The 20811-nt window shown below is 44.9% G+C and overlaps 1 protein-coding gene across 1 annotated transcript in view; it reads right to left on the reverse strand.

The window, feature by feature from the left end:
- epb41l4a (erythrocyte membrane protein band 4.1 like 4A) overlaps window positions 1–20811 on the reverse strand; it is a 99457-nt gene that overhangs the window by 59222 nt on the left and 19424 nt on the right. The window contains exon 3 of the mRNA XM_071373502.1: window positions 9565–9669. Coding sequence (XP_071229603.1) covers window positions 9565–9669 — 105 coding nt within the window. The remainder of the gene's footprint in view (window positions 1–9564; window positions 9670–20811) is intronic.

Consider the following 20811-nt stretch of genomic DNA (forward strand, 5'->3'; position numbering starts at 1 on the left):
GTGTGCTAGGTCCTCCTTTTCCTATAGTCCACAATCATATCCTTAGTCTTGATCACGTTGAGGGAGAGGTTGTTGTCCTGGCACCACACGGCAAGGTCTCTGACCTCCTCTCTATAGGCTGTCTCGTCGTTAACGGCGATCAGGCCTACCACTGTTGTGTTATTGGCAAACTTAATGATGATTTTGGAGTCGTGCCTGGCCATGCAGTCATGAGTGAACAGGGAGTACAGGAGGGGACTGAGCACGCACCCCTGAGGGGCTCCTGTGTTGAGGATCAGCATGGCGGATGTGTTGTTACCTACCCTTACCACCTTACCGCCTGTCAGGAAGTCCAGGATCTAGTTGCAGAGGGAGGTGTTTAGTCCCAGGGTCCTTAGCTTAGTGATGAGCTTTTAGTGCACTATGGTATTGAACGCTGAACTGTAGTCAATGAATAGCATTCTCACAGAGGTGTTCCTTTTGTCCACATGTGAAGGGGCAGTGTGGAGTGCAATAGAGATTGTATCATCTGTGGATCTGTTTGGGCGGTATGCAAATTGGAGTGGGTCTAGTGTTTTTGGGATAATGGTGTTGATGTGAGCCATGACCAGCCTTTCAAAGCACTTCATGGCTACAGACGTGAGTGCTACGGATCGGTAGTAATTTAGCCAGGTTACCTTAGTGTTCTTGGGCACAGGGACTATGGTGGTCTGCTTGAAACATGTTGGTATAAGGACAGGGAGGGAGAGGGACAGGGAGAGGTTGAAAATGTCAGTGAAGACACTTGCCAGTTGGTCAGCGCATGCTCGGAGTACACGTCCTGGTAATCAGTCTGGCCCTGCGGCCTTGTAAACGTTGACCTGTTTAAAGGTCTTACTCACATCGGCTAGAAAAAGCGTTATCACACAGTCGTCCGGAACAGCTGATGCTCTCATGAAGCCAGTGACTGATGTGGTGTACTCCTCAATGCCATTGGAAGAATCCCCGAACATATTCCAGTCTGTGCTAGCAAAACAGTCCTGTAGCTTAACATCTGCTTTATCTGACCACTTTTTTATTGACCTGGTGCTTCCTGGTTTAGTTTTTGCTTGTAAGCAGGAATCAGGGGGATAGAGTTATGGTCAGATTTGCCAAATGGTGGGTGAGGGAGAGCGTTGTACACGTCTCTGTGTGTGGAGTAAAGGTGGTCTAGATTTTTTCCCCTCTGGTTGCACATTTAACATGCTGGTAGAAATGTTATATTTTCTTTCGTTTTTTGCCTAATGAATACAACCCAGAACACACCGGAACGGATATTGGTGTCCAGGGGAACGTGATTAGAGCTATGTCTGTGTGATTGAATTAGAATAAGTTAATTGAATTGGTTAATCTTATCTAATTTGCAATAATAACATCAGTGCAGCTGTTGTGTTCCAGTGCATGCTAATTTATGCAAATGAGGGGGTTGAGGATTAGAACAGTGGCTGACAGCGACAGGACGTCAGCCATCATCCATGGACAACCAGACAAAGACAGAGGGGTTCCACTCAGAAAGACAACCTGAGAAACAATCTACTTCTGATTTCTCTAACTGGTAGTCATCTTCCAATGAACAGCGACTGACTGGAGGAGAACAAAGTAAGAAAACCTTTGGTAACACATTACTTAGAAAATGACCTTACACTCTTAGACAAAAGGGTACTAAAAGGGTTCTGTGTATAGTAGACAGTTAATGGGCTACATCTATGTGCATTCATGGCACCTGCACAAAGCCCCTCCAGATCTATTTACATTTTTATATCTGCAATACTTATTGAACACCTCAAGGTGTTTATTTTTATTACATGGGATTAGAGTGTGTTCTATCTATCAGTATGAGAAAGGCATGTCTTTCTGCCCTCCAACACAGCTCAGTTGCCAAGTGACTAGAACTGATAAATTATAGAATGATAGATAATAAATTAAAAGGCTCTGTCATCATGAGGCAGACAGTTTGATTGACAGGTCGGACTGAGAGGCCCAGGCTCTGTTCTAATATCTCTACTAGTTCTAGAATGAAGATTGATCCACAAGAATGAACTAAACAATGTATTGGGAGTGCATTTTAATTACGGCTAGGGGTTCCGCTAGCGGAACGTTTCGACAACATCCGGTGAAATTGCAGAGCGTGAAATTCAAAATAAATTATTAGAAATAACAAGTGCAATACACCAAATGAAGCTTAACTTCTTGTTAATCCAGCCACCATGTCAGATTTCAAAAAGGCTTTACAGCGAAAGCAAACCATGCTATTATCTGTGGACAGCACCCCATCAAACACATGACAATCATATTTCAACCCGCCAGGCGCGATACAAAACTCAGAAATAACGATATAATTCATGCCTTACCTTTGAAGATCTTCTTCTGTTGGCACTCCAATATGTCCAATAAACATTACAAATGGTCCTTTTGTTCGATTAATTCCGTCGTTATATCCCCAAAATGTCCATATATTTGGCGCGTTTGATTCAGAAAAACACCAGTTCCAACTTGCCCAACATGACTACACATTATCTAATAAGTTACCTGTAATCTTGGTCCAAACATTTCAAACAACTTTCCTAATCCAACTTTAGGTATTTTTAAACGTAAATAATCGATCAAATTTAAGACGGGATACACTGCGTTCAATAGCGGATAAAATGAATGTGGAGTGAGCTTCAGGTCGCGCGCCCCAAACAAAACAGTACACTTGGCTATACACCCAGAAAGGAAAGGGCTACTTCTTCATTTCTCAAAGGGAAAACATCAACCAATTTTTAAAGACTGTTGACATCTAGTGGAAGCGATAGGAACTGCAAGCAAGTGCCTTAGAAATCTAGATCCACATAGAAATCCCATTGAAAACACAGTGAACTCAAAAACAAAAAAAATACTGGATGATTTGTACTCGGGGTTTCGCCTGCCAAATAAGTTCTGTTATACTCACAGACATTATTGTAACAGTTTTAGAAACTTTAGAGTGTTTTCTATCCAATTATATGCATATCCTATCCATATATTATATGCATATCCTAGCTTCTGGGCCTGAGTAGCAGGCAGTTTACTTTGGTCACGCTTTTCATCCGGACGTGAAAATACCGCCCCCTATCCCAAACAGGCTAAGCGATGTGCTGGTGTAGATATTGGAGCATTCTGGAACCTCAGTCATCTTACTACAACTTCAGCCTCAATATTCTGGAGGGTTACACCAGGAGAGGGCATTGATATTGTAATGAAGGGTGTAGCTAGCAGGCAGGCAGGCAGCCCCATATAAATGACAGAGAAGTCTCTCTAAATGGATAGGTTTTGATTATGGGCCTGCTGCTCCATGCTCAGACACTAAAAGCGTCACTGCTCTCTGACACACAGTAACAGTGTGTGTATCTATCAGTCCCGAAGCAGCTCCAATATGTTGGTACATGTATGTCGTTTACGACCCCAGAGGTTAGGAATGATGTGGATGTGCATGCTGATCCTAGCACGCTCTTGGGTCTAATATTACCCAAGCACAGCGGGGATAACCTGCCATAAACAACATAGCTATGTGTATGATAGAATGATTCTATAAACTTTTATGCAAAAGTGTAAAGGCATTTCTTTTTAAATCTAATACGACTCTTTTCTCCAGAAGGATTCAGTAGCTTAGATGCATCCTCTGTGCTCATATTCAAAAAAACAAGGTTGGCTAACCTTATAAATCACAACCCTCGGTCAAACATAGTTCAACATCAAACCAGTGTTACAGCTGTTGTCAGGCATGCCTACAGCATGGAGATGAACTGGAACAACACACCATTGGGGAAAACAAGAGTGAAGGTAGAAAACATTCGCCATGGATACAGTTACTGTTCGAAGTTATAGCATTAGAATCATCGACAGCGAGAATGAATGGTGTTAGTCAAGGAACAATTGAGGCCTGAACAAATATACTTGACTCTAAAGAATAATCTCAGCTAAAGCTAAACTTTCTTTGCTTTCAGCTCCATGGGGAAGGGGTGGTATGGGGAGGGTTTTCTCTGGTCGCCGGGAGGAGGGCGGGGCAGTGGGGGGTGGTGGGTGACTGACGAGCAACCCTAGTTGCTAGGGGGGGTAGGAAGGGGTGGGAAATGGTTTCCGGGAGTGGGGGGTGGGGGTAGTGATGTAAAGTATTTAAGTAAAAATACCTGAAAGTATTTGTACTTTACTATTTATTGTGGCAGCCGGCAGAGAGAGGAGAGGGGACTGGCAATTGAGGAGATATCTTGCAGGTAGCTGGCTCCACCCCCAAATCTTATATGGACTTCCTGCCCCAACAAGGAAAGGCTGTGTGTCGTTAAGCCAGGGGGTGCTTGGGGATAAAGGAGCCTGCACAAAGGAGGTGAGAGATGAGATGTAGAAGAGATGTATGAAGTGTGAGAGAAACGAGACCAAAATCTGTGTGATTGCCCGTTGTGACCTGGACTGTCGGACTACCCCCCCCCCCGATCTGGCGGTCTCACTAAACACACATGCTTTGTTAGTAAATTATGTCTGAGTGCTGGAGTGTGCCCCTGGCTATCAGTCAATTTTAAAATCAAGAAAATGGTGCCTTTGGTATGTTTAATATAAGGAATTTGAAATTATTTATACTTTGACTTTCAATACTTATGTAAGGATGTACGATGAGAGTCGGGAAGCAAGTTCAGGGAGTGAATACATTTAATAAATAAACAAAACACGAACAGCGCACCGACATGAAACAGATACAAGAACAATGACGACTGGGGAAGAAACCAAAGGGAATGACATATAAAGAGCAGGTAATCAAGGAGGAGATGGAGTCCAGGTGAGGGTCATTATGCGCTGGTGACACATGTGACAGTACCCCCCCAACGCGCAGCCTCAGCCGCAGGACTACGATCCCGGGGCTCAGGAGAGGACCGGTCACCTCTGCTAAGGCGCGGGAACCTGTCGATCCGGTTGAGGCGTGGGAGCATGACGACCTAGAGCACCGGAGAGAGAGCATACGTGACAGTACCCCCTCCCCGGCGCATTCGGCTCCAGCCACAGGACACCAACCACAGGGATGATCCCGGGGATCCGGAGCGGACCGGTCGCCTCGATTGAGGCACGGGAACCTGTTCATCCACCTTAGGCATGGGAGCTTATAGAACCCGCTGAGGCATGGGAGCCTACAAACCGCCTGAGGCCTCCCAGGTAGCTACGGCTCCAACACCCGGACCCGACATCACCCCCCCCCCAAAAAAAAACACTCCCTGATGCTTCCCTTTGTTGAGTCGTCATTCTGTAAGGATGTACGCTGAGAGTCGGAAGCAAGTTCAGGGAGTGAATACATTTAATAAATAAACAAAACACGAACAGCGCACCGACATGAAACAGATACAAGAACAATGACGACTGGGGAAGAAACCAAAGGGAATGACATATATAGGGCAGGTAATCAAGGAGGTGATGGAGTCCAGGTGAGGGTCATTATACGCGTTACGCTGGTGACAGGTGTTCGCCCTAACGAGCAGCCTGGTGACCTAGAGGCAGGAGAGGGAGCACGTGACAACTTAAGTATGTTTTAGCAATTACATTTACTTTTGATACTTAAGTATATTTAAAATCAAATACTTTTAGACTTTTACTCATGTAGTATTCTGCTGGGTGACTTTCACTTTTACAAATTTTCTAAGATATCTTTACTTTTACTCTAGTATGACAATTGGGTACTTTTTCCACAACTGGGTACTTCCACAACTGGGTACTTTTCCATAACTGGGGGGTTGGATGGAGACATGGTGGCTGGGTGGGGCTGGGGGAACAGGATGGGAGGAAGGATGGAGACATGGTGGCTGGGTGGGGTTGGGAGAACAAGATGGGAGGAAGGACAGAGACATGGTGGCTGGGTGGGGTTGGTGGAACGGGATGGGAGGTTGGGGGTGGAGACATGGTGGCTGGGGGGAACGGGATGGGAGGTTGGGGGTGGAGACATGGTGGCTGGGTGGGGTAGGTGGAATGGGATGGGAGGTTGGGGGTGGAAACATGGTGGCTGGGTGGGATAGGTGGAATGGGATGGGAGGTTGGGGGTGGAAACATGGTGGCTGGGTGGGGTTGGGAGAACGGGATGAGGGGTTGGGGGTTGAGACATGGTGGCTGGGTGGGGTAGGTGGAATGGGATGGGAGGTTGGGGGTGGAGACATGGTGGCTGGGTGGGGTAGGTGGAATGGGATGGGAGGTTGGGGGTGGAGACATGGTGGCTGGGTGGGGTAGGTGGAATGGGATGAGAGGCTCAGGGTGGAGGCCCTTTTTTCCTGTTTATATTCAACTATGTTTGTATTTCTTACTGATTGATTTGTTCTTTCTTTTGAGTGGCAGCCTACAGGTACGAACCAAAAAGAACTAAACAAAAAAACATTTGGTCCCCCCCCCCCATAAAGTGGAAGTCAAATGCATTATTTGGGGGTTGAATGAATGAAAAAGAAAACACTCATATCTTGATTAGATAAGTATTCACCCCCCTGAGTCAATACATGTTATAAACACCTTTGGCTGCAATGAGTACAGCTGTGAGTATTTTGGGGTAAGTCTCTAAGAGCTTTGCACACCTGGATTGTGCAATATTTTCCCATTATTATTTTCCAAATTTTTCAAACTCTATGAAGTTGGTTGTTGATCAATACTAGACAGCCATTTTCAGAGTCTCGCCATATATTGTCAAGCAGATTTAAGTCAAAACTGTTACTAGGCCACTCAGGAACATTCAATGTCTTCTTGCTAAGCAACTCCAGTGTAGATTTGGCCTTGTGTTTTAGGTTATTGTCCTACTGAAAGGTGAATTTGTCTCTCAGTGTCAGACTGAAGCAGACTGAACCAGGTTTTTCCTCTAAGATTTTGCCTGTGCTTAGCTCCATTCCGTTTCTTTCTATCTGGAAAATCTCCCCAGTTCTTGCAGATGAGAAGCATACCCTATAACATAATGCAGCCATCACCATGCTTGAAAATACAAAAAGTGGTACTCAGTGATGTGTTGTGTTGGATTTGCCCCAAACATAACACTTCGTATTCAGGACAAAAAGTTAATTCCTTTGTCACATTTTTTTAGTAGTACTGTAGTGCCTTGTTGCAAACAGAATGCATGTTTTGGAATATTTTTAGTCAGTACCGGTTTGCTTTATTTCACTGTCATTTAGATTAGTATTGGGGATTTACTACAATTTTGTTGATCCATAATCAGTTTTATTCTATCATAGCATCAAACTCCATAAGTGTTTTACAATTTTAATAAAATAACAAAAAAAATATATAGAGAGAGAGCCAGAGAGAGAAACAGGAATAGAGAGACAGGGATAGAGAGAGGGAGGTGGGGAGAGATGAATAGATGGGAGATGGATAGAAAGACAGAGAGAGGGAGAGAGATGGATAGAAAGAGAGAGAGATGGATAGAAAGACAGAAAGAGGTGGATAGAAAGACAGAGAGAGAGAGAGATAGATGGATAGAAAGAGAGCGAGAGAAATGGATAGAAAGACAGAGAGAGAGAGAGATAGATGGATAGAAAGACAGAGAGAGAGAGAGAGAGAGAGAGAGAGAGATAGTGAGATGGATAGATGGATGGATAGAAAGACGGAGAGAGAGAGATGGATAGAAAGATGAAGAGAGAGAGATGGATAGAGACAGAGAGAGAGAGAGAGAAAAAGAAAAACAAATTGAGCTTTGAAGGTTAGAGGGACGTGAGTGAACAATGTAACATGCTGACCAGACCTGACACGTCGCGTGTGCGAGGATCACAAAAATAATTTAGAAATCCATGTTATTCAATTATTGTACCCACACTGCTCGCGCGCGCCAACGAGCATCTGCGATGCCAAGGGCTAAAATAGAACTTTCTATTTCTGACGCAGATCGCACTGAAAGTCCTGCCTCTCCCATCTCCTCATTGGTTTATAGAAGCAGGTACCCACGTGCCATCTCCTCATTGCTTATACCCACGTGGGTGATTGAATGACGAACTATTTTGCTGGTCGTCGTGGTAATACTATGAAAGTTTAGATGCCGATCACCATATAAGTTCAAAGATGAAAAAGCCTGGAAGGAGGACAGATGACTAGAAACGATTCGGTTGGCCGTTTTATGTGTGGATTAATTGTCGGAGTAGAGGATCTTGTGCATTTCAGGTAAAATAACAACTCAATGTTTATATCCCAGGACAAATTAGCTAGCAACAGCAAGCTAGCTAAATAGGACAAATTAGCTAGCAAGTGCAAGCTAACTAGCTAAATTGCCATACATGTTTAATGCTTTTCGACCTGTCCCCAAATTAATGTAATTGGTTCAGAGTTTGTTTTGATATTTTAACCTGCGTGTCGTGATCGCGTTTGGTGTAGGGGGACAAAATACATTTATGCACGATAGCGCACGATGGTGCACGCGCGTAGCCGGTTTGGGTTCCGTGTAAGAATCCTCTCTTGTTCATGGTGTGTGATAATTAAGCAATAAGGCCCGAGGGGGTGTGGTATATGGCCAATATATCACGGCTAAGGGCTGTTCTTAAGCACGACACAATGCGGAGTGCCTGGTTACCCCCCTTAGCCGAGAGGTGCCATATTGCTATTATAAACTGGTTACCAACGTAACTAGAGCAGTAAATACATGTTTTGTCATACCCGTGGTATACAGTCTGATATACCACAGCGGTCAGCCAATCAGCATTCAGGGCTCGAACCACCCAGTTTATAATAGTGCATAGTACATGTTAGGGCATAGGCTATATCCAACAAGTCAAACAGACAGTGATGCTGGCGTTCCAACATTTTCAGTCTCCTTTCACTATTTTTCTTTCATCCTATGCTGGTCTGACGATAAATCAGGGCTTGGCCGACAGCCCCCTGAAGGCATTGCACAGGATACCGCCCATCCATGTGAGAGAGAGATGGGGACGTTGGGAGAGTATGTATGTGTCCTAAATGGCACACTATTCCCATAATAGTGCACTCCTTTTGACCAGAACCATTCCCTATGTAGTGCACTACATAGGGAATAGGGTGCTATTTGGGACACCGTTATCATTATGTTATTTTATGGCTCTGTACTCTGACTAACTCTGAGTGTGTGTAGCCCTGGGGCCCTGCATGGGTTATTACTACTCCTCCCCAGCCCTACTCTACCCTATCATGGGCTGGGCCTGCGTGGGACGCTCTGTGATGGCACCTTCTGTAGGAATGACAGGACAGAGAATGACCCCCGGCCAATATTCACAGAGCTGTTGTTGTCTTTATAGGATAATAATGCTTACTATTTTCACTTTGACTGGGGCAAGCTGAAGCTACCATCTTCAGATATCTAAGCCAGACATCTGACTTGAGGCGAAATAACCTTTCTAATCTCACCAGACACTTTGATTAGTGTATATGAAGGAAGGAAATAATCGCTCCGGTGAGCCATTCATAATGTAATGTCATAAGCATGTCATAATGCATAAAGCCTTCCCTGGTCTACTGTGAGATTATCAGTGGTGTGCTGAGATACTGTCACTCACATGGACACACATTCATATACACATTCACTTATAAATGTATATATTATTTGTATAAATATGTTTATAGAAATCACTGGTGACTCACCGTCTGGTGGCTGCGGTCACAGTAGCGCAGCCCGAAGAAGTCCGTCTCTACCAGCTTCACATGGTCCAACACAAAGTCCAGCACCACCGAACCCTTAGTAGACTTCTGTGGAACACAAAGTGTTCTGGAACTCAGTGTCTGAGTCACAGGCAAACGTGTTCCCATGCAAAGACATCAAGTTGATGTCAGTGTTTTTACTTATGGAATATAAACTGGGTAGATTTCACATTATAGCTATTAATGCATTCTGAGGCAACAGGCAAAGTATTCTGAAATACATGGTGGGCTTCTGTACTGACAGTCATGTTTTGAAGAATAAATAGCTTCAACAATATATGGCATATACAGTATAGCTCTTAGTTTATTCTGAGGAGAGATAGTCTCTCTCTCGGTGTCTGGATTCAGAAATGGCATAAAGAGACTCTGTAAGAGAGTAGACCTATGTCTTCAGGGAAATATCAATTATATATAAATGATTACTTTGCTAAGCAATGAAAACTGCCTTCCACTGCAATTTACACGCCTCATGGTGCCTCTCATTACCATTTCTGAGGCTTACAAAAGCAATGTGCTAAAAGAAACAATATTAGGACTTTGATTTTAGTATGAACCAGACAAACTCTGGTTCCAGGAGTATTTCCAGAACACCTACACCACTGTTGCAAGATAATCACATCTATTTCTCCTTTGTAGGGTGAAGAAACATCGTTGACCGTATCTTATCTGTCAGCACTTCAGCCTTCTCTTGTAGATACAGCATCAATCCAGATGCATCCACTGACAATATAACTATTTATTCCGATGGAAAACCAATTATGGATCACACCAACAATCCACATTTGCCTCAGCGCGGACCCCAACCAAACCTTCCTCTCTCTCACCTACATTTAAAATGTTTCTTTAGATTTATCCTGAGTGCTATCTGATTGGCTACATCGATGCCTGTAATGAAAGATGGGGCTTTACTCACAGCTAACATCATCTCATGGTGAGGCTGAAACACAAACACAGACCACACTCACATTCCAAAACAACCCAGGGATTCCTACCCTCCTCTCTTTCCTTTCCATCTGAATGTCAACACACACATGGATACATGCTCATTTCCCTGGTGTATGATGGAGAGATCGTATCAGGTGGATCATTGACAGACCAGCGGTGTTTCTGCATTGGGTTTGTGTTCTTTAACAGGACACCAGCATCCGTCTTGGCTGGAGGACATCTTTCTCTTTACCTAATTATCTCTGTTTGCTCTTGACACAGATAGGAGGAAACTGTGTGTGTGTGTGTGTGTGTGTGTGTGTGTGTGTGTGTGTGTGTGTGTGTGTGTGTGTGTGTGTGTGTGTGTGTGTGTGTGTGTGTGTGTGTGTTTCTCTCTGACTGCTCCTCTTAACCACAAAGCACATGTTTGATGAATCACAAGGTGTACACTGACAAAGTCAGTATGATTTATGCCATCAAAGCATGTGAACACAGACAAACAGACCACACTCAGCTGGCTAGAGACCAAATGTGACTTCTTAGAGCAGACTATCCCATCTTTCAGCAGTAGAACAATAAGCAGCAGTGTGGGACACCTAGTGAATTTATATGTTGTCCCACCACTAACATTTAGCGGCCGCTGCCAACATACTGACCCAACTCCAGCCACTTTAAAAATGGGAATTGATGGAAATTATGTAAAAATGTACCACTAGCCACTTTAAGCAATGCCACTTAATACAATGTTTACATACCCTACATTACCCATCTCATATGTATATATACTGTACTCTATATCATCTACTGCATCTTGCCATCTTTATGCAATACATGTACCACTAGCCACTTTAAACTATGCCACTTATGTTTACATACCCTACAGTACTCATCTCATATGTATATACCGTACTCTATACCATCTACTGCATCTGCCATGCCGTTCTGTACCACCACTCATTCATATATCTTTATGTACATATTCTTTATCCCTTTACACTTGTGTGTGTGTGTAAGGTAGTAGTGTGGAATTGTTAGGTTAGATTACTGTTGGTTATTACTGCATTGTCGGAACTAGAAGCACAAGCATTTCGCTACACTCGCATTAACATCTGCTAACCATGTGTATGTGACTAATAAAATTTGATTTGATTTGATTTGATTTTGACAACTTACACTCCTATTAAGAATTCAAGAAGACCAAGGATATCAAGTCTAAGAAGACCAAAGAACCACATAGGATGAGATGAGTGGGTCCAAGTTAATTCCTATGGCACCTAAAGTAGTGCACTTCCTCATGTTAATAGTTCATTACTTCCTCCTGTGTGATTCAGAGCTCATCTGCATGTTTTCATGATCTACTCCTATCTGCAGGTGCACTCCAAGGGAATCACAAGTGGGCTGCCTGTGTCTGACACAGGAGACAGGCTGTCTCTCTGTCTCTCTCTTCTTCTTCTCTCTCTCTCTCTCCCTCTCTCCCCTTTCTCTTAAGGTACTCTCTATCTCCCTCGCTCACCCTCTCTCCCTCTGCTGTTGTCTCATCTCTGATTAAACCACATGATGCATATGCCTGTCACCTGCTAGACAGAAAGACAGCTGTTTCACAGTGGCTCTGTGCTTCCTTCTCTCTGAGTCCCTGTGGGGATATCCTCTACACTTCCTCCCTCTGATACATCCTTACATCCCCACATCCTCACACCCTGCCATCCTCACGTCCTGACATCCTGACAACTTCACATCCTGACAACGTCACATCCTGACATCCCCACAACCTGACATCCTCACATCCTGACTTCCTCACATCCTGACATCCTGACAACCTCACATCCTGATACCCTGACATCCTCACATCCTGACATTCTGACAACCTCACATCCTGGCAACCTCACATCCTGACAACCTCACATCCCCACAACCTGACATCCCCACATCCTCACACCCTGACATCCTCACATCCTGACATCCCCACATCCTGACATCCTGACAACCTCACATCCTGACAACCTCACATCCCCACATCCTCACATCCCCACAACCTGACATCCTCACATCCTCACACCCTGACATCCTCACATCCTGACAACCTCACATCCTGACATCCCCACATCCTGACAACCTCACATCCCCACATCCTCACATCCCCACAACCTGACATCCTCACATCCCCACATCCTCACACCCTGACATCCTCACATCCTGACAACCTCACATCCTGACATCCCCACATCCTGACAACCTCACATCCTGACATCCTCATGTCCTGACATCCTCACATCCTGACATCTTGACATCCTGACAACCTCACATCCTGAAATCCTGACTTCCTCACATCCTGATATCCTGACTTCCTCACATCCTGACAACCTCACATCCTGAAATCCTGACTTCCTGACATCCTGACAAACCTTTAACAATATCATAAACAAGCAGTGAAATTGAAACTCCAACATCATATAAACTCCAACATCATATAAACTCCTGAGTGGTTAATTACCACCTGTGAAGGCCTACTGTGTCTTTCCTGGTATTTACAGTTCTGCCAAGACTGAGTGACTGTAGTACAGTTCTGTTAATTATTCTCAAAGCATGAATACAACATTGTCTCATCGTGTCCTCCTTCCTTCCATCCCTCCTTCTGTCACATGGAATGACGCTGGAGAGACGAAGAAGGTACTGGGAGTAAAACATTTAATAAATAACGGACATGGAACGAGACAGTAACAGCGTCAGCAAACAGGTAACAAAAACAAAAGACAATTAATGCATCAGCAGGGAACAGAGCTGGGGAACTGACAAATGTAGGGGAGGAAATAAACAGATGAGTGAGTGAGTCCAGGTGAGTCCAATATTGCTGATGCGTGTGACGAGGGAAGGCAGGTGTGCTAATTGATGACAGGAGTGCGTGATGCAGGGCAGCCTGGCGCCCTCAAGCGCCAGGGGAGGGAAGAGCGGGAGCAGATGTGACAGTACACCCTCCCTCTTGGGGCGCCACCCGGCGTCCCACCTGGGCGAACCGGCTGAGACATGGGCGCTGGGCAAGCCGGTTGGGGCATGGGAGCCCAACGAACCGGCAGGAGCGTAAGAACCTGGCGAGCCGGCTGAGGCATGGGAGCCTAACATCTGGCTGAGGCAAGACGCCTGTCGATCCCACTGCAGAGAGGGAGCCCGATGATCTGGTGGAGAGTGACGTGGGATGGGAAGCCGCCGAGCCAAACGAGGCAAGGAAACCTCTCGAGCCAGCCAGGGCGTAAAAGCCCGACGGGCTGGCTTAGGCACCCTCTGTTCCATCGGCGGCAGAATCCACCCTGACGTCACCAACCAAACAAAAAAAACTCCTGGACCGGCTGGGCGAACAAGAACCAACGATCCGGCTGAGGCCCGACGTGGGATGGGCGCCATCCGATCCAACCGGGGCAAGGAAACCTCTTGAGCCAGCTAGGGTGTGGAAGCCCGACGAGCTGGCTAGGCACCCCCGGTTACATCGGTGGCGACCCAGAGCCGATGCCACCATACCAACCGGAACGCCAGTACTCCCCGATGCATCGTGTGTTGGCTGATGCATTCTGTCACATGGAATGACGCTGGAAAGAGTCAAAGCAGGTACGGGGAGTAAAACATTTAATAAATAACGGACATGGAACGAGACAGGAACAGCGTCAGCAAACAGGTAACAAAAACAAAAGACAATTAATGCATCAGCAGGGAACAGAGCTGGGGAACTGACAAATGTAGGGGAGGAAATAAACAGATGAGTGAGTGAGTCCAGGTGAGTCCAATATCGCTGATGCGCGTGACGAGGGAAGGCAGGTGTGCGTAATTGATGACAGGAGTGCGTGATGCAGGGCAGCCTGGCGCCCTCAAGCGCCAGGGGATGGAAGAGCGGGAGCAGACGTGACACCTTTCTTCATTCCTTCCTTCCTTCCATCCCTCATCCCTCATTCCTTCCTTCCTTGTTTTCATTTCAAAGACGCCACATGTCGATTTCACTTGTCTCTCCGCACCACATTTATCATGAGACATTATGAATACGGGTGCTGTGATTCGACATGACATGAGTTCTGTGATTATGACTGCTTTTGACAACCTTCTCCCAGCACAACTCTCTGCTACGGTGAATTATGAAACAGAAGGAACAGCAGAGTAGCAACATTTCAAACCTACACTTATAATAATACAACATACTGAGTCTGATTACTTTGGATGAGAGTACACCTCAGTGTCTGTGTGAGAACAGTATCTCTAATGTACCCCATGTTGCTTATAGAGCATGCAGGATCGTGGCATGATCACAGCCACACATTTTTAGTGCTTATGCTCATTCACAGATTTACAATAACACACGCTAACATAGTTTTTGCACTCAGTTACCATTGCGTAGGGTTGCAAAGCTACCGTTAACTTACAAATATTACCGGAATCTTCTGTAGTTTTGGTAATTAACAGGTAATCTATGGCAATCTGTAGTAACTTTGATAATTTATAATTGAATAATACGTTTTAATAAATATTCCTATATCATATCTTTTTTTAAATATCTGTGTCCATGTTGTTCATGAGTTTCCAGTGGATAGACCATAATGGTTCAAGAGAAAATAGCTTAATTAATGAAAAAAAACATCTAAGCAAGAATTTCATTATTTTAAATGAACTCTGCAACTCTTCAAACTATTGACATTTTTCACAACTGACACCAGCTTGGTGCCAAAACATTGACGACAAAGACATACTGACATAGTAAAATAAAGGTTGATTTTTTTTTTAAAGATAAAGAGTATTTCATGCTAAAGCCCTAATATCAGCCCTCACTGCATCTCAGTGCTAGAGGTGTCACTACAGACCCAGGTTCGATTCCAGGCTGTATCACAACTGGCCGTGATTAGGAGTCCCATAGGGAGGTGCACAATTGTCCCAGCGTCGTCCGGGTTTGGCCCGGTGTAGGCAGTCATTGTAAATAAGAATTTGTTCTTAACTGACTTGCCTAGTTAAATAAAGGTTAAATAAAAAATAAAACACCAATGGTATTGACTAAGTTGATAGTTTATATTTGGATAATGTTTCACAGCTTTGACATACTTTTTTGGGTTATCATATTATTTGATATATTTTACATGTGATAAGACCACAGAGTGCCAGAAATAATTACAGACACCTGTGATAATCGGAATTACCCAAAAGGACCACTAGATGTCTAGTGATAGATTACATAAAATCCTTGAAAGTTACCAAAATTCTGTTAGTTTACTGGTCAACTTTGAAAGATTCCAGTACTAAACCCTCCCTTTGCAACCCTACTATTGCTTGAGTAGCTTTGAAGAAAAATGCATCCAACTCCTTTTCGGACTGGCCAGTCAAATAATTGAGATTGCTGCTGCTTTCTCTGTCCATGTGGACCCAAACGGAACAACCCACTGAGTGAGCTACACATTTATCATCCATTCTTACTGCAATGTTTTATCTTCGTTTGACATTTTACTTCCTGCTTTTTGACTTGTAACCTCTCTGACCGGTTTGGGAATCACATTGAAACATGCAACTCTGTTTTTCTGTGTTAGGCTAGACTAGGCAGCCCCCAGCTGTCAGCCCATATAAGGAGTCCAACTCCAGAATCACAAAGAATCTCATTTTTCTGTTTTAAGACCAATGACTGGAAATAAGGAAGTTAGTGAGTGGCTGTTACAACTTACAACATATCTTTCCATGAGGAACTTCTTAGTACATGGTCTCAGTGAATGTATGTACACTACATGCTATGTACATGGTCTCAGTACAATATGTACGGTGTGTGTCAGTGGGTCTCAGCACTTCAACCAGGCAGGGAATCCATGCTACTATGTTACCGGTCACAGTGCCTCCCAGAGAAGAGGAACGGACATTACTACAGAGCTCCTCCTGACTACAGTAACTAACAGTAACTGAAAACCATGACCCCCGGGCAGGAAAGAACTGAGGTGTGACTGACTATACTATGACATCATCCAGGGCCAACCGGACCAACACCCCCAGGGTCTGCAGAGGATCCAGGGCCAGGCAGCAGCTAGCACTGTCATGTTTCCCATAGGGGCCCTTCCCTACCAACCCTGCATGCCTCCCTACCAACCCTGCATCCCTCCCTCCCTCCTCCCTACAAACCCTGCATCCCTCCCTCCCTTCCTTCCAACCCTGCATCCCTCCCTCCCTCCCTTCCAACCCTGCATCCCTCCCTCCCTCCTCCCTACAAACCCTGCATCCCTCCCTCCCTCCCTTCCAACCCTGCATCCCTCCCTCCCTCCCAACCCTGCATCCCTCCCTCCCTCCCTACCAACTCTCTCATTCACACTCCCCTCCATCCCCTCCATCCCTTCCCTACCAATCCTGCATCCCTCCCTCCCTCCCTCCCTGCCTACCAACTCTCCCATTCACACTCCCCTGCATCCCTCCCTCCCTCCCTCCCTACCAACCCTCCATCCCTCTCTCCCTCACTCCTTCCCTACCAACCCTGCATCCCTCCCTCCCTCCCTACCAACCCTCCATCCCTCACTCCTTCCCTACCAACCCTGCATCCCTCCCTCCCTCCCTACCAATCCTGCATCCCTCCCTCCCTCCCTACCAACCCTCCCTCCCTCCCTCCCTCCCTCCCTCCCTCCCTCCCTCCCTCCCTCCCTACCAACCCTGCATCCCTCCCTCCCTACCAACCCTGCAGCCCTCCCTCCCTCCCTACCAACTCTCTCATTCACACTCCCCTCCATATCAACCCTCCCATAAATCCTCCGTAGCCTCCATCCCTCCCCTGCCATACCGTCTCCCTGCCTGCATTCCTCCTCTACTGATAAGGTAGCTCTGGTAGTCAGGGTGGGATTGCTAAAATAACAATCTTAGAAAAAAGGGTTACAAAAGGGTCCCCAGCTGTCCCCATAGGAAAACCCTTTTTGGTTCCAGGTTGAACCATTTTGAGTTCCATGTAGAACCCTCTGTGGAAAGGGTTCTACATGGAGCCTAAAACGGTTCTACTTGGAACGAAAGGATTATCCAATGGGGACAGCCGAAAAACCCTTTTGGGTTCTAGATAGCACCTTTTTTTTCTAAGAGAGTAGACTAGTTTTGTTTTGGACAGAATCTTTGTCTCAGGGTTATCTTTGTATATTTGTATTTGTATTTATTATGGATCCCATTAGCTGCTGCCAAGGCAACAGCTACTCTTCCTGGGGTCCAGCAAAATTAAGGCAGTTTATACAATTTTAAATACATTACAATACATTCAGACTGTGTGCCCTCAGGCCCCTACTCCACCACTACCACATATTTACAGTACAAAATCCATTTGTACGTGTGTAATACTGCGTATGCTGTCGTGTGTGTATGTGCCTATGTTTGTGTTGCTTCACAGTCCCCGCTGTTCCATAAGGTGTTTTTTAATCTGTTTTTAAATCTAATTTCACTGCTTGCATGAGTTACATGATGTGGAATAGAGTTCCATGTAGTCTTGGCTCTATTTAGTACTGTGTGCCTTCCATAGTCTGTTCTGGACTTGGGGACCTTGAAGAGACCTCTTGTGGCATGTCTTTGAGGGTATGCATGGGTGTCCGAGCTGTGCGCCAGTAGTTCAAACAGACAACTCGGTGCATTCAACCTCTCATAAATACAAGATGACATTAAAAGATCATCTTCTGTCATTTATTTATTTCCCTACTAACAAAGATCCAGCACCCAACCGTTTTTGAAGTATAACCTGAGTGCAGCACATTGTCTATTATTCTGTCCAGTTATGTCATTTAGATTTACATAAATATGAGGGGGAGGGGCTTTTGACCAGATTTAAAGCTACAGGGAGGACACAAGCAATTACCAGTGTCATTTAACAGATCATTCTCAATCCAGAAATCATTAGTTATATTGTGGTGTGTGTGTGTGTCTGTCAAACATTACAGACGGAGACAAAGAAGTATTGCAGGTGCCCCCATGACCTTCTGGGTAATGGAGTCCAATCAATGAGACAAATGGGCCACTTACACACACGCGCATGCACGCACAAACACACACAGTGTGCCTGAATGAAGGTTACACCCTAGGGAGACAGAGAGAGAGAGAGAGAGAGAGAGAGAGAGAGAGAGAGAGAGAGAGAGAGAGAGAGAGAGAGAGAGAGAGAGAGAGAGAGAGAGAGAGAGAGAGAGAGAGAGAGAGAGAGAGAGAGAGAGAGAGAGAGAGAGACACAGAGAGAGAGAGACACAGAGAGAGAGAGACACAGAGAGAGAGAGACACAGAGAGAGAGAGACACAGAGGAAGGCTAAATATTGTTGAGGCTGTGTTTCAGATCAGGCCCATCAACAGAACACAGAATGATGGATTAGTCTCATTAAGTCTTTAAATGGCAGCACAAATATACTAATCATACTATACACCTGTCATATTAATGTTCAACTGGTATCTATTAAGACCATGGACAGGGGTATGATATAACTTGAAGCCCTTCAGAGGAGGAGGAAGTATTATATTAACAGGGTGAGAATTTTGTGTGTGTATATATATGTGTGTGCGCGTACGTGCATTTCAAGTTAAGTTTTTATTGTCACGTGCACTAGTACAGTGAAATGCCGTTCTTGCTCTTTCCCAACAATGCAGTAATCAATATCAGTACTACTATAATATTAAGTCAAGTAGAACAAAAACAGAAGAGAAATAGAAATAAGAAGAACATGAGAAAGTAAGTAAGCTTTATACAGGGTCAGTTCCAGGGTCAGTGCCAATATCATATTTAAAATGTGCAGGGATAATGGAGTGGTAGGGGTAGATATCTATAGAGGTAAGGTGACTAGGCATCAGGATATATGATAAACAGAAGTAGCAGCAGAGTATATTATAATTGTATGTGATTGTGTGTGCGTGCATGTGTGTAAAGTCAGTACGAATGTGTGTGCGTGCATGTGTGTGTCAGCAAACAAAGTGTGTGTGTATGTGAGGTGTGTGTAGAATGTGCATAAAGTGTGTGTGTTGAAGTGTCACTGTGAGTGTGTGTGTGTGTGTGTGTGTGTGCATAGAGACAGTGCAAAAAAAAACTTGAAGGGTCAGTGCCAATAGTCCATGTAGACATTTTGTTAGCTATTTAGCAGTCTTATTGCTTGGGGATAGAAGCTGTTGGTGTCAGACTTGTAGCTCCGGTACCGCTAGCAGTGCGTAAGCAGAGAGAACAGTCTATGGCTTGGGTGGCTGGAGTCTTTAACAATTTTCCGGGCCTTCCTTTCACACTGCCTGATATAGAGGTCCTGGATGGCAGGGAGCTCGGCCCCGGTGATGTACTGGGCTGTCTGCACCACCCTCTGTAGCGCCATGCGATCGAGGGCGGTGCAGTTGCCATACCAAGCAGTGATGCAGCCAGTCAAGATGCTCTCAATGGTGCAGCTGTAGAACTTTCTGTGAACAATGAGTCGAGACTTCTACTGCGCTAGTCAGCACACTTTTTGCTGTTGATGAAGAGGCAAACCCCTCCCCCTCTCGCTCTCCCTGACTCCAATGTCCTGTCTGCTTGGTGAATGGAGAATTCATCGAGTTGGATAGCCATGGGGGGTATCTTGTTCTAAAAGCCATGTTTCAGAAAAGTGGAGAATATTGCAGTTATGAGTGCTACTGGTTATGGCAGTGCATATGGGGGGGGGGGGGGGGTTAGATGAGGGCCACTGAATCCTTTCAGTCCAGGCACATCAACTCCATGGGGAGGGAGGGGTATAGGGAGGTCGTGAGCAGATGTTCCCTTCTCCCACTGGGACCTCCACAGAGCCTCTGTAGGACAGAATATTTGAGCGGTCAAAATCCCGCTCATGGCTCATGGAGCAGTGCTTGCTTCCTTTCCAACCACTCCAACCCCTCTGCGCTCACAGCAACAAACAAACAAAAAACTGTGGCTCCAAATTTGCGCCCTTCATTAAAATCCCAATTTAACCAACGCCCATCTATTTTTGTGACTACCTGGACCTACCATTTAGTTTTGAAGTATTGAAACCAAACAGTATGATTTGAAAGAAAAGTATTTTAATAGACATGAAAAGGTGAATGTAAGAAATGCACATAATTTCAAATAGGCTACATGTCATATTAAACAGCATGTAAACACTCTAAATAGGTCAGGAGCCAGACAGGGAGCCTAAGAAGGAATGAAAATGTATTATTTGAACTATATTATTTCAATTATTTCAAGGTTATACATACAAAGAAATACATTGTGAAGCATTTGCGAGTGCGACACAATAGGCTGGAAAGGACATAAAACGCTCAGCATTTAATTAAACATTTTGTTGCATT

Source organism: Salvelinus alpinus, chromosome 1 (assembly GCF_045679555.1).
Source record: "Salvelinus alpinus chromosome 1, SLU_Salpinus.1, whole genome shotgun sequence".
Taxonomy (NCBI): Eukaryota; Metazoa; Chordata; class Actinopteri; order Salmoniformes; family Salmonidae; genus Salvelinus; species Salvelinus alpinus.